The sequence below is a fragment of the Betta splendens genome, chromosome 8, assembly GCF_900634795.4.
Source record: "Betta splendens chromosome 8, fBetSpl5.4, whole genome shotgun sequence".
Lineage (NCBI taxonomy): Eukaryota > Metazoa > Chordata > Actinopteri > Anabantiformes > Osphronemidae > Betta > Betta splendens.
Genome location: NC_040888.2, coordinates 1,696,445 through 1,710,063, shown reverse-complemented (window position 1 = coordinate 1,710,063; position 13,619 = coordinate 1,696,445). Strand labels below are relative to the sequence as shown.

The 13,619-nt window shown below is 55.6% G+C and overlaps 1 protein-coding gene across 8 annotated transcripts in view; it reads left to right on the top strand.

The window, feature by feature from the left end:
- Positions 1-13,619, top strand: part of tnrc18 (trinucleotide repeat containing 18) — a 30,857-nt gene that overhangs the window by 14,822 nt on the left and 2,416 nt on the right. For 6 of the 8 annotated variants that reach the window (XR_008695325.1, XM_029158425.3, XM_029158427.2 and 3 more), the window contains 24 exons: positions 818-905; positions 984-1,213; positions 1,561-1,707; positions 1,973-2,157; positions 2,245-2,647; positions 2,723-3,664; positions 3,755-3,900; positions 3,983-4,116; positions 4,212-4,325; positions 4,428-4,605; positions 4,689-5,010; positions 5,331-5,534; positions 7,753-7,917; positions 8,069-8,535; positions 8,902-9,036; positions 9,386-9,527; positions 9,605-9,722; positions 9,835-9,910; positions 9,983-10,091; positions 10,343-10,459; positions 10,833-10,982; positions 11,211-12,889; positions 12,970-13,206; positions 13,541-13,594. Coding sequence is in view for 7 of the 8 variants with exons in the window: in XM_029158425.3 (XP_029014258.1) it covers positions 818-905; positions 984-1,213; positions 1,561-1,707; positions 1,973-2,157; positions 2,245-2,647; positions 2,723-3,664; positions 3,755-3,900; positions 3,983-4,116; positions 4,212-4,325; positions 4,428-4,605; positions 4,689-5,010; positions 5,331-5,534; positions 7,753-7,917; positions 8,069-8,535; positions 8,902-9,036; positions 9,386-9,527; positions 9,605-9,722; positions 9,835-9,910; positions 9,983-10,091; positions 10,343-10,459; positions 10,833-10,982; positions 11,211-12,889; positions 12,970-13,206; positions 13,541-13,594 (6,542 nt within the window). In the remaining variant the exon portion in view is untranslated. The remainder of the gene's footprint in view (positions 1-817; positions 906-983; positions 1,214-1,560; positions 1,708-1,972; positions 2,158-2,244; positions 2,648-2,722; positions 3,665-3,754; positions 3,901-3,982; positions 4,117-4,211; positions 4,326-4,427; positions 4,606-4,688; positions 5,011-5,330; positions 5,535-7,752; positions 7,918-8,068; positions 8,536-8,901; positions 9,037-9,385; positions 9,528-9,604; positions 9,723-9,834; positions 9,911-9,982; positions 10,092-10,342; positions 10,460-10,832; positions 10,983-11,210; positions 12,890-12,969; positions 13,207-13,540; positions 13,595-13,619) is intronic. The other 2 variants (XM_029158429.3, XM_029158428.3) reach the window with 2 other exon arrangements.

Below are 13,619 nucleotides of genomic sequence, written 5' to 3'. Positions count from 1 at the left end.
ACGTGGGCAAACAAATGATGGGTTTGAAATTGTCCGAAGTCCAGGTGTCGACGGCTCCGATCGCTTGTTTCTCTACTTATCGGTTCCACTCAGTGGTTTTTCCTGAAGGCCTGACTCACACGGTTTCCTCCCAGCGGTTAATGTTGTGGCCACAGCTGTTGATGAGTGATTTGCAGCCGGTCGCTCTCGGAGACTTATCCTCTGCAGCAGCGCTGGCCGTGGGGAGGACCTGGGCAGAACATGTGATGTTTTTCATGAAAAGTTCTTGAGGTTTTTCCACATTGATTGGAAGTAGTGATGAACTGCTGAGTGCTTCTTGGCCTGCTGCGAGTCCTGCAGTTGCCTGATAAGGCTGTTTGCTGCACACAAAGCGCCTCGTGTTCATTTTTGAACAGTGGATCCATTCAAGTATGAAAACCTCATTTTCAAGAACTTTGTTTTATGGCTCCATTAATAAACCATAAAAGTGTCTAAACACTGTTTCTTTAAGAGTCACTGTTTTATTATTTAATGTTTTTGCAGCTACTGGTGTTGCTTCCTCTTTATTGCTTCGGTGCCTTCACTCTGTAAACACATTGTGTAATGTGTACAAAGTCCACACACTCAGTGTCTCGTGCTGCTCTGACTCTTTAATTTTCTCTCGCAGGACAAATAAAGTTTATCTTTAACATTTCCAAGATAAAGTTATCAGCTTTCATAGATGATATTCGTCTATGTGTGTAGTGTTACAGGCAGGGTTAGGTTTAATGATTAAATGAGGCTCTGGCTAAATGACCTGATCTAATCTTTCTCCTGCTGTGTCCCTGAACCCCCTCAGACGAGGAGCGAGGGGAGGAGCGCGCCCGCCACCACGAGGACCGACTGCTGGGCGGCCGACTGGAGCGCGAGCAGGAGAAAGTCCTCCGGTGTGTGGCCGCCGCGACCCGCTCCGTTTTTCTGCTGCTTCTAAATGCTGCTGGCTAAAGACGTGTCGTTTCCCCCAGCGAGTCCAAGGAGCTGGCGGAGTTCACGCAGATGCACCCCGCCCCTCTGCCCGGCGGCCTGACGCCCAGCATGCTGACACCCAGCCTCATGACCCCCAACCTGATGGTGACGGGAGGAGCGGCCCTGGCGGGGGCGGGGCGGTGGCCTCCCGACCCCCCCGCTCTGCCCTCCCACCCCTGGATGCCTCGGCCTGGAGCCCCCCCACTGTGGCTCTCCAGCTCCCCTTACAGTACGTAGGCATGACTCAGCGTTATGTAACATCAGCCACTACTACACCTGAGCCTCCGCCTCCGCAGCAGTTTGTGATGAAGGTACATGTCCGCTGTCCGTCGAGCGGCTCGCTCACCACCAGCGGGTTAAGGGTTAAGAACATTCCTGATCTTTGCAGCACATTCCAGAGCTGCTCCTCCAGAAATAACAGCATCAGACGCACATACTGAAATTCTTATGGGAGCTCACATGTCAGAGAACACACAAAGCTCCGAGGTCCAGTTCCTTCAGGATGAACTTAAATGAGGATTGTTGACACTATTTTTCATTCTTTTGTGTTTGATCTCCCCCTGTTCCTTCCCTCAGGCCTGGGTCCGTCCTCGCTGCACCAGAGCCTCCCTCCTGGCTACCCATCGTCCCTGCCCGGTTCCATACCTCCTCCCTACCAGTTCGCCAGGGACCCACAGTCTGGGCAGCTGCTCGTCATCCCCGCTGAACACCTGCCACACTACGGTAGGAGCGCCGCTCTGCTCGCAGCGTTTTAGCAGAAGAAATCTGTGCCACATTCATTTTAAGGCAGATGTTGATATTCGTAATTACTGTAAACACGTAGTCCTGCCAATGTTGTGATCGGTGTCCATGTGCTTCCGTGTACGGTGCCAGTGGTTTGTTCTGCTTTACAGGCAGCGCTGGAATGACAGAAGGGTTAAATGAATATACAGAAGCCGTTCAAATGTTGTATTTTCGTGGTTTGTAACAGTGTTGTTCTGTTGTGCAGGCGGCGACGTCCTGGAGCGCGGCGCCCCGGTCTGGTCGGGCGTTTACGGCGCCGGCAGCTCGCTGCAGCACGCCGCGCAGCTCCAGCTCCTCTCCCAGCAGCAGATGCTCCGTCAGCAGGAGCTGCTCATGATCCAGCAGCACACGGCGCAGGTCCTGGAGCTGCAGAGGAACGCGCAGCTCGCCGTAAGCTGGTCTCCCCCACCCCTCCCCCCGTCTGTGCTACTCGCGCGTGGCGGCAAATGTAGAAACTCTCTCCTGGTTTTGTTTCAGGAGCGGTTCAAGGTCAGCGAGCAGCGGCCGGAGCTTGGAGACAAAGCGGACAAGCGAAGCCTAGACCCCAAACCGCGTCCCGCCTCCGTGTCCTCTCCCTCACCTGTCCATCACCCCCGCAAGCCTCCCCCACCGTCCCGCTCGCCAACCCCCTCCACGTCGTCTCTCACCCCGCTGCCTCCGCTCGCCTCGCCGGGGGCCACTCTGAAGTCTGAGGAAGGGGTGCAGAGAGTGTTGTCTCACCCGCCGTCGCCCCTCCCTCACCCGCCGTCCCCCCGCTCCGCCTCCCCACCACCGTCCTCGCCGCGGCGGCCCAAACAGGAAGCCGCCGCGGAGGGGGAGGTGGGACGGAGAGAGCAACGACCGGGGCAGAAGCCGACGTCGTTTCACAGCATCTACTCTGGTGAGTGTGTTTATAAACTGACCGATAATATTCTAGGAAGCCTGTCGGTGACTCTGTCCATATCTGCTGTGACAGATCTGCCTCCAGGTTATCCGTACCAGTCCATCAGGGCTCCGTTCGGCTCGCCGTTCGCCCCGTATCACATCCCAGCAGAGGTGAATACGGAGGTGGTTCCACTCCTCTGCTCCCGGTCCCCGCCGGCGCCTCTCCCCTCGGCTCGACTCCATTCACGGCTCCTGGACGCAGGCGTCACGCCGCAGAGGGTGGAGGCGTCAAAGCCGGGCCCTTTCCTCAAACAGGAGCCCGGTGTGGAGCAACTGGACATGACGCCCGAACCTCTGGGTCCTGTTGGTGCCAGCCGGGACAGAGAGGCGGACGGGGAAGCCCTGAAGCCCCAGCCTCAGCGGATCTCTCTGTCCGTCAGTGCTCCACCACAGCAGAGTGAGACCAGGGAGGACGCCGACGAAGCAGGTCACATCAAAATGGAGGCGCCGTCCTACTCCTGTCACAAGTCCCGCTCCCAGCCTCCGCCGCTCACAGGCCCTGAGTCCAGCACAGATGTCACGGAGGATCCAGACCAAGCACGGCTTCCATCAGGCTCCGCTGCAGACAGCCAGGAACTGGATCCGCTGTGCGTCCCTGCAGAGCAGAGCAGCGGCGCTGTGTGTGAACAGACGCGGTCCGACACTCCACTCAGCTCACACACTCCTGGTCAGAAAGAGGATGTCGCACAGAGTCCTGTCCACGCGCCTCCTACCTCCACCCCCCCTCTCCCACTGCTCTTGGAGCCAGAGGACCCCATGGCAGGGATGCTGGCCCTGCTAACGGCCAGTGAGATGGCGATGGAGGCTCGGCCCGGCACCCCACCTGCCCCCACACTTGTACCGCAAATAGACGGCTCTCCTCTGGGTGCAGGCTACAGCAGAGCAGGGTCTCTGGAGATGGTGGCGCTGGAAGGGATGGCCCTGCTCAGCCAAATGACCCAAAGCGAGATGGAGCACATCAGCCAGGAGCAAGGTGAGGATGGAGGAGAATGAATGCAGTCTGCTGCCTGTGTTATCTTTTATTTTGAGGTTTGTCTAATTGTTTTACATTGTTTCCACGTAGATGTGACATTGGAGGGTCTGGACTGTCTTCTTGAAGCAAGCAGACAGATCCTGTTGGAGGCCATAGAGAAACAGTCCCACATTAATCTGTCCAGGATGCTGGACCCCAACAAGAAATACAGCTGGAGGCAGAGGAAGGATGAACCGGTAAGACGGAGAACGGGTGAGGCCGCACAGGGGAGACTCTTTCATTTAGTGAGATGCTGAGTTGTTCTCGTCTGTGCTGCAGCTGTATGAAAAGATGTCTATGGACATGCTGGACGCCGTGGAGGTTGAATACCGCGTCCGCCTGGCGGAGCTGCAGAAGACCTACAAGGAGAAGCAGCGGGAGCTAAGCAAGCTACAGAGACGCACAGACAAGCGGTGAGCCTGGGCTTCAACGCTTCAGATCGATCCATCACACAGCTGCTGTTATCCACCTCACGCCTATAATGACCGTCTGTCTGTGATCACATCAGTGAGCGGCAGCAGCAGGAAGACGAGAGGCAGAGTCTGACCAGACGGGGCAGAGGGCGGCCGAGGAAGAGGAAGCACACGACCACACCTACCAAACTGGACAGCAGGTCTGGAAAGTGAGTGGCGCCTTTTGAATGGGAACTATTTCACATCTTTTTGTAGCTAAATGTGGAGTTTTTGGTTTCACTACCCCGTCTCTCTCTCTTTCTCTCTCTCAGGTTGAGTAGGACAGTGCAATACTCTGAGGACTCTGAAGCCGGCGAAGGACAGAGGAAGAAGTTCCGAGTGTCCAGAGATGAAGAGGATTTGGAGGCTGGAAGTGGTGGAGGCAAAGTGAAGAAGAAGAAAAAGAAGAGCTGGACTGAGCAGGAGCCGTCCACGAGTCACGCCCTGGAGGTGAGGCCCTTTTAAAGGCCTGTGTTGACTTGCTGCATTTAGATGAAAGTGAAGATGCAGTGAAGCGTTTCTTTTGTCTTCAGCAGGTGATGAAGGCGAAGCACAGCCACGTGTGTGAGCAGGAGCAGCTGGCGTCGGACCTGGACAGAGCTCTGTCGCTGTCGCAGCTCGGCTCGCTCGGCGCCGTGCGGAAGCCTTCCTCCTCGGCCAAACCGGACAAGTCCAAGGGGAAGTCGGCCCCGAGCCGCAGCAGGGAGCGCAGCCGCCTCCACCCCTCCACCAAAGGAGGGAAACACAAAACGGGCGCCAAGGCGTCGGCCTCCGACACCGTCCGCAAAGCCAAGGGTCCGGAGAAGACGCCCGTGTTCTCCCCCTCCAGATCAGAGCTCAGCAGCTGCTCCAACAGTGAGTAGAGGAGGATGTCACTCTGAGCATCTTCTTTTTCCTCTATCGTCTCAGGTGATTCCTGCTGTTACGTCTGTGGTTTGTCTGAGTCGTTTGACTTTTTCGGTCAGTCACATCTGCAGCTTCTTTTCACATAGAGATATAAGAAAAGTGGTAGAAGCTGATCTCAGTCACATTATCAGCTTGATGGAGTGGGATGTGAGGAAAAGGTTACTGTGCTTTGAAGACGTTCTAGACAGCAGACAGACTGAAACCGCTAATCTCTATTTTCGATGTATTTTCTAAAAGCTGAATCATAACGACCCCTTTTCTGCAACCAGACTCTGATTCAGAGGAGCTCAGTTCGACCCCCGGGGGCTGGCCCCCTCTCTCAGGCACTCGCTCCCAGAGCGGCCTGGCCAGAAGGAGACGGCCCTCTCCGCCGCCGCCGTCCAGCCAGAAGTCCCGCAAGAAGAAACACAAGCACTTATCCCTGCTGCTGGAGGAGGCCGGCCTCAGCTCCTCCGACGACTCCTTTGACCAAGGTTATTGACCAAATCTTACGGCGCCTGCCCCTCGCCGCCGAGTCGGGCAGAGCGTTGCCTCGAGCCTCGTCGCAGCTTCTGTCTGTTTGCTTCTCGCTACGGCAGCAGCTGCTTCTCAGACTGTGCTCTTTTAGCTTGACGATGCCTACGTCTGTCGCTTCTGGCTTCTTTGCAAAGCTGCCTTTTTTACCAGTTTCTATGATGGGTTTTTTTTTAATAGCCTGGATTACAAATCGTTTTTGTAGCATTTGTACATTTAAACTATTGTGTGAACTGTGAGATTTTTTTCATAAAGTTGTATTGCCGTTTGGTACCTATAAGCTTTATTAAAGATGTTGATTTGATTGGTACAGAAAGCCAAGCGCTGTGGTCCTTGTGTCTGCTTCATCTGTCTGTCCGTCTGTCCAGCTGCACCTCACACATCCTTTACAGTGCTCTGTTCGTCCAATATCCCTTCACGTCTCCCAGCAGAGGTTGGGAAGCCAGGTTCAGAGCGCACAGCTGGAGTAGAGTCAGGTTCTGTCATTAGGCAAACGAAGCTCCTACCATTGATGTAACTGGATGATGCGGCCTGTTTGTTGTGGTGGGAGTGATGGTCTCAGATGCTGGGGATATTTGGACAATAGAGCTCCTCCTGTGTCTACTAAACCTTTTAAATAACCCTTTTCCTTTTCCGCTGCACTCTGCCACCTTGCTCTGTCCTCACCTGTCCCTCCTCACCTTTGTCTTCCCCCTCCCTCCCTCCACATCCTCCCATAATGCTTTGAGTGTCTCTTAGCCTGTTCCATGTGCTTGTGCTGCTGCTGCCGCCACCGCGAGGACTAGCGCAGCCTCGAGCCTACGCTGCCGCGCTACGGCTAGTCTACGCTGTGGCTAAAGCTTTGCTTAAGCTAGACTCGGCCGCGCTCTCGCCGCGCCCCGCCCCACACTGCCTGAGGCCACACCCCTGTCACCTGCTCTGTAAGTAGGAAAAGCCCCTCCATCTATTCTTTATTGCCCACTAACATGGACCACGCTCACAAATGTTAACTTTTTCAATTGTTTTTACAAATTAAAGCTCTGAGGACCCTGGTTACCGCCTCTCGCTCAACTTTGCGTGGGTGATGTTGCAATGGAGGTTGTAACCATGGTTACTCGGATCTCTCGCCACGGGGGCTCACAGGGCTGTCCTCTCAGTGCCTGCTTGCATTGTCTGTCCGCTGCTGTCAACACATGCTGGATTCACAGTACATCGTGGAGGGAGGGGACTGATGTCTGGAGGTTTAACCTCAGCACCGTCAGTGTGAAGACGTTTCTGTGATTAATCGACGGCCTGTGCTGTGAATCCACCCTTACTGTTGACACTCTAACCCCTGAGGAGACTCATTCTGTTCAACTACTACACACAGTTCAGCCAGTTCCCACTCGCATTTTGCACATTTCACTGTGTGTATGTGTGTATATAGCTCTTAAAGCCTCAGGTAGCCCTTCAGTGGACAGGTTGTCCATCCAGGTGCTTAGTCCTGTCTGGTGGTTCACTGTCAGTCTGCACAGTTGAACAGCCATTCGATGGCTTGGCTGTGTCATGGCTGCCCACTTTATTTAAGGCCAGTCTCCATTTAGCTGCATTCATCCTCTGTCTTTTCATGCTTCACTGTAGTGATGATTGGAGCCTTGTGCTCATCTGAACACACTTTGACAGAAAACTATTTAAACCGATAAATGACACATGTACGAACCATCTTATGACTTCACACTGTTGCCATCAGTGCTGTTTTATTTTCTAAGCAGTAAAATGTGCAAAATCTGACTGGTTTGAAAACTGCCTCAGTGTTTAACTCTCTGACTCTGAGTCATGGGAGGAATAGCAGATTTGTCTGTGTCTGTCGCTTTACTGTGCGTGTTAATAACCCATGATGCGTTCCTCAGCTCATCTGGCCCAAGCAGCTGTTTGTATGACTCACATGCATGTGGTAAATCACCGTCCACCTGTTATTTTGCTCACACGGTGTGGATCTACCGTATCTTCCCTCGCTCCACCGTGTTTTCTCATCAGCCTCCTGTACATGTTACTTCTGAGTCTGTGAATCAGTGTAGCTTGTGATAACCAATGTTTTCCTTCTGGTTATTTCGTCCCGATGCCGCTCGCTCCAGCAGCAGAAAGGTGTCTTGGACTTTGGTCCATTCTCAAAGAGCGACTGCATCGATCCCTGACCTGAGAATCTCTTCTCTGTAACAGAGACCTCCGAGGACGACGATGACGAGAACGAGAACTCGGACGGCGGCTGTGAGGAGAGCGGGCTGGGTCTGCTGGCCCGGTTCGCCGCCAGCGCGCTGCCTGTCGGTCCGGCCCCTTTGAGCCTTCTCCATGAAGGCAAAAGCCGCCGGAGGCAGAGCACTCTGGGTAACAGCACCAGACAAGTGGAGCAGTCTTATGTGTTGCAGACCATAATTCTGTTTTTTAATAGTCATGAGATGCTGCATGCAATGATTCAGGGTTATTTATTAGAGAATACATCCTTTGATCTCCACTGATCTGGTCTTTGCTGCTTCAGGTTCTTCAGAATGTGAGTGGTCAGATTCGGGCTCAGACTTGCGTCTGAGGAAGTTCCCCTCCCTGCTGCACGGCAAACGCTCGGCCCCAGAGCTGCCCCTGTTGCCCCCGGCAACCCGCCGCATCGACCAGACCAGCCCCACCAAACGGGACGAGGCGCCGCCAGTCAAACGCAAGCCTCTGCCCAAGCCGCGGCCCTCGCCCCGGTCCCCGCGCAGGTTCAGCTTCGACCTCGGCTCCGGCTCCGGCTTCGGGGGCTTCAGCGAGGACGAGGGCTGGAACCGGCGGCGCAGCGAGAGGATCTTCCTCCACGACGCCACCGCCTCAGCCTCTCAGACGGCTGCCTCCACATCCGCTCCCACCGGTCAAACCTCGTCCACTTCCAGCTCGGCGCCCCCTCTGACCCCAAAACCTGCCTCCAGACCCAAACCCGCTACGCCGAGCAGGGACGGGAAGGACGCAGTGAAGGTAATCAGGACTCACCTGTCAACCAATATTTATACCTCTCTTCACTCGCCCTAACTGTCTTTTTCATTACTGCTCAACCGACTTCCTCCTCCTTCAAACCCCGGTTCCCTCACATCCTCCCTTGATGTGTGTGTGTGTGTGATTGTGTGTCAGGGTGCCAGCAGGATTTCCCAGTACTTCAGTCACTGCAGAAGTCGCCTGCTGACTGTTATGTAGCTGACAAGAAAGGACGACTGCAGGCAGCCGGGCACCGTCCCACCCTGTGTGTGTGTGTGTGTGTGTGTGTGTGTGTGTGTGTGTGTGTGTGTGTGTGTGTAAATCTGTCTAGCAGATTCTTCACGCCTCGTTTTAATTGTGTTTTACCAGAAAAAGAAGCCGAAGGACTCTCCGCTCCCTGTGAGCCCGTCCAGCCTGTGCAGCCCCGTCACAGACGGACCTCTTGCTCTGAGCCTCAGCCCGGCACGCAAGAACCAGACAAAAGCCAAGACCAAGGCCAGGGAGGTCAGTGGGATGACGGATCAGCTGCAAAGTCAATAGAGATCTGAACTTAATGATGAGTGCAAAGACCAAACCAGAATGTTTTGGTACCTTTGTTTGCTGTCTTTGTGTTGTTGTAATAACACTGTTTTGTTTCATCACTGAGAGCAAACCTCTTTGTGTGGTGTGATTTCCTGCCATCTGCCAACTGAGCTCGAGTTTGTTTTGGAAAAGCGGCTAAAGTTGTAGCAGCGGAGTTGGTGAAGATGTGTATACAGGCAGAAAAGATGGTGCACGCGACACCATAAGTGTTGTAATATGCTTGATAAGCGTGTTGGCGCTGCAGAATCAAAGGCCCGGTTTGTTCCCGCAGCAGTCCAGGGGCGCCGTGAGCCGGCTGATGGAGAGCATGGCGGCGGACGAGGACTTCGAGCCCAACCAGGACAGCAGCTTCAGCGAGGACGAGCTGGTCCCCCCGCGCAGCACCAGCGCGCCGGAGCGCTCGTCCACGCCCGGTAAACCTGCCGCCGGCCCGGTGCCGCTAACGCGCCCAGCGGTGCTAAACCGCCCACTGACTGTTTGCTGTGTTTAGCCCCAGTGCAGTGTGTGCTGGACAAAGACGCTCTCGTGGACGGGCTCCGGGTTCTGATCCCGATGGACGACCAGCTGCTGTACGCGGGACACGTCAACACCGTGCACTCTCCTGACATGTGAGTGGCAGCACGCGTGTAAATACCAATAGAAATGGGATGAAGTCCATTTGTGAATGTGTTCCTTTGAGCAAACACTGGGACGCGTCCTAAGCACCCTCCTCGTCTGCAGATACAGCGTGGTGGTGGAGGGCGAGAGAGGGAACCGGCCACACATCTACTGCTTGGAGCAGCTGCTGCAGGAAGCCGTGAGTGAACTTCCACCTCGCTCTGTCTGGATGAGTAGGTCACGTTTAAAGTTCTCCCTCGTGCTTGTGCAGATCATCGACGTGAAGCCTCCGTCCGTTCGCTACCTCCCAGAGGGAACCCGCATCGCTGCCTACTGGAGCCAGCAGTACCGCTGCCTGTACCCCGGCACCGTCGTCAACGGTACCAGCCCGTGACTCATAATGCACTTACACGGAGGATTTAATTGTCGCTGGCAGCACAAACACATGTAGCGGCTGCAGCTTCACTGTATAATGCAGTTTATTATTGTGACGAGTCGGATGCTAATGGGAAATAAACGACTCTGGGTCCTGTGTTATTGAACGTTGTCATCTCGGGGGCTTTGAACAAATGAACTAGGTGTGATAGTTGTTCTCATTAAGCTCTAACACAGGGCTGATCTGTTCAAACAGGAAGCTCAGATATGGACGAGAACGATGACCTCATCACGGTGGAGTTCGACGATGGGGACACGGGCCGGATCCCCCTGTCCCACATCCGGCTGCTGCCGCCAGACTACAAGATCCACTGTAAGCAGAAGCGTGTGGTTACTGCCAGGGACAGACCTGGACCCGTATGTGATGAACTAGTCACATGAAGGATCATTCGCTTCAACAGCAGCATAAATTACAGCCTGCGTCAACACCTCTTTAACACAGTTAAATAAAACATGAAGCAGGTTTGTTGAGCTCCATTAATGAGGAACCTGGTTGATCTCTAACACCATGATTCCTGAGATACGTCTTCACCTTTTGTGCAAATGTGATTCAATTTGACTTTTAAGTATTGTAAGAAACCTGCCTATTGCTTCATGTAGTTTTTATACCAGTGTGTTTAGAGCATCTTATGAGTTATTTTAAAGCAGACAACAAAGAAAGTCTGCTACGTCTGTGCTGTGTTCAGGCGCTGAGCCGTCCCCGGCCCTGCTCGTCGCCAGCTGCTCCAGGAGGAGAGTCCGCAAATGCAGCAAAGAAGGCAAAGAGGCCGGAGCCAAAGCGGAGGAGACTCCGAAGATCAAGGGAAAACCTGGACGGAAACCCAAAGCCAAAGCAGGTGAGTGAGTGGGAGGAAGAGTCATCAAAGGGCGTTTGTTGTTGCTTAATATGACTGGTTTAGAGCTTTTGTCTCATTTGCTGACACAAGCCTTGTTTGAATGTGTCAGCAGTTCTCAGATGCAGCCTTTTCTGGCCACAAATGCCTTGAAGCCACACAACAAGTCACCAGGATGTGATCATATCACTGAGAGCTAAATTTCTGTTCCTGTGGTTTTTGTTCTATCAGACACATCCGTGAACCCAGACAGAGGTGAGAAAGCCGATCCGGCCCCGTCCTCCACCCATCCCCCAGAGAGACCCCCGTCCTCCACCAAGCCTGCGCAGGACAGACCCTCCTCTGGCCAGAAGGCAACGCAAGACAAGCCACGAGCAGCGTCCCGGCCCACGATGGGAACACAGGCCAAAGCAGGCCTCAAAAGCTGCCCCAGCTCTCCCAGCAGCCCCAGCCTTCCCAGGAAACCCAGCTCCGCCCAGCACCCTGCTGCTAAAGCCGCCTCCCTCTACCCCTCCACCTACGGCAAGGTCCTGACCGTGGATCTGTACAGCGAGCCCAACCTCACCTCATACAACAACCAGCGCAGGGAAAGAGAAGGCAGCAGCAGCAGCAGCATCAGCCCCACCTCCAGCAGAGCCGTCTCCAGACCTGTGTCGTCTATGAAGCCCAGCGCTTCATCCACATCCAGACCCAAAGCAGCCAGACCCAGCCTCAGCTCTGGCCTCGTACCCAGGCTGCCAACGGGCAAATCCAGCTCGTCTCTCACTGCCAGACCATCATCATCCTCCTCCTCCTCATCATCTGCCCCCAGGCCTAAACCGAAGACGTCGGAGGACCAGCTGTCCTCCAGCTCCAGGCCCATGTCCAGAACCAAGCCCAACTCAGGGCCCAGTGACGCGGGCTCAGCAGTGAAGCGCAAGCCTCCGTCTGCAGAGCCCCTCGTGAAACTCGACCACGAAGGCGTCACCTCCCCCAAGACAAAGAAGACCAAGGCTCTGATGCTGCTGGAGGGTCGGGGGGTCAGACGAGAGCACACGCCCATCACCTCAGCCTCCAGTCAGAAGCTTCTAAAGGCCAAAGCCAGAGCTCCTGCCAGAGACGCCAGCCCACCCGGCAAGGAGTCCGCCTACAAGGCAGCGGCGCTGGCCAAGGACAAGGAAGAGGCGCGTGGAAGTGGTGCTAGAGGAACGGAGACGGATGCAAAAGAGGAGAAGGGTAAAAAAGACGAAAGAAAGCAGGCGGAGAAGCGAGAGGAGAGAAAGATGAAGGAGGAATCTCAGAGCAGCAGCAGCTCAGAGTCAGAAGAGGAAGGAGACAAAGGGACAGTTAAGAAAAAGAAGAAATGCACTTCCAGCTGCTCTTCCTCCTCCTCTTCCTGCTCTGGTTCCTCCTCTTCATCTTCGTCCTCTTCATCCTCGTCCTCGTCTTCCTCTACGGACGACTCGTCCTGCAGCTCAGATGAAGAGAGAACGCCCACACCTCCACCAGGCCCCAAATCCCCCCCCCCAGCGCAGGACAAACAAGACGAAACAAAAGAGGAGGAGGAGGAGGAGGAGGAGGAGGAGGAGGAGGAGGAGGGGAAGGAGGTCGAGGTCAAAGTGGAGGAGGATGAACTGTGTCCTCCCTCTCTATCCCCCACCTCCTCAATGTCTCCAAGTGCTGCTGCTCCTGCTAAACTGGCTAAACCTCCCCCCGGGAAGGGCTCCGGCCAAAGGGGCCGACCTCCCAAACCGAGGCCCGGCGGTGACGGGGGGAAGGCGGGTCGGCCGAAGCGGAGGGAGGGGGTCCACCTTCCCACCACCAAGGAGCTGGCCAAACGCCAGAGGCTCCCGAGTGTGGAGAACCGCCCCAAGATCTCCGCCTTCCTCCCAGCCCGACAGCTCTGGAAGTGGTTTGGAAAACCCACCCAGGTGAGCAGAGCGCCACTGCTGCTCCTAGACTGCTTCCAGTCTCCTCTCCTTGACCAGTTGGTCGTCTTCTGCCCCTCCAGAGACGCGGCATGAAGGGAAAAGCCAAGAAGCTCTTCTACAAGGCCATCGTGCGCGGCCGCGAGATGATCCGCATCGGCGACTGCGCCGTGTTCCTGTCCGCCGGCCGACCCAACCTGCCCTTCATCGGCCGCATCCAGAGCATGTGGGAGTCCTGGGGCAGCAACATGGTGGTGAGGGTCAACTGGTTCTACCACCCGGAGGAGACCAACCCCGGCAAGAAGCTCACCGACAAGAAGGTAGGAATGCAGGCGCAAGCGGAGGCGCAAGCGGAGGCGCAAGCGGAGGCGCAGGCGGAGGCGCAAGCGGAGGCGCAGGCGGAGGCGCAGGCGCAGGAGGAAGCGCAGGCGGAGGCGCAGGCGGAAGCGCAGGCGGAAGCGCAGGCGGAGGCGCAGGCGGACGCGCAGGCGGAGGCGCAGGCGGAAGCGCAGGCGCAGGCGGAAGCGCAGGCGGAAGCGCAGGCGGAAGCGCAGGCGGAGGCACAGGCGGAGGCGCAGAGGGAGGCGCAGAGGGAGGCGGAGGCTCCGCCCACGGCTCCAGCAGCGCTTAATGTACGACTCGCTTCCTTTGCAGAACTGGGAGAATATGTGCGGCCAGTCTTCAATCCACAGGAAAGACTTCATGGAGGTGAGGGCACGCGCTGTGTTTTGTG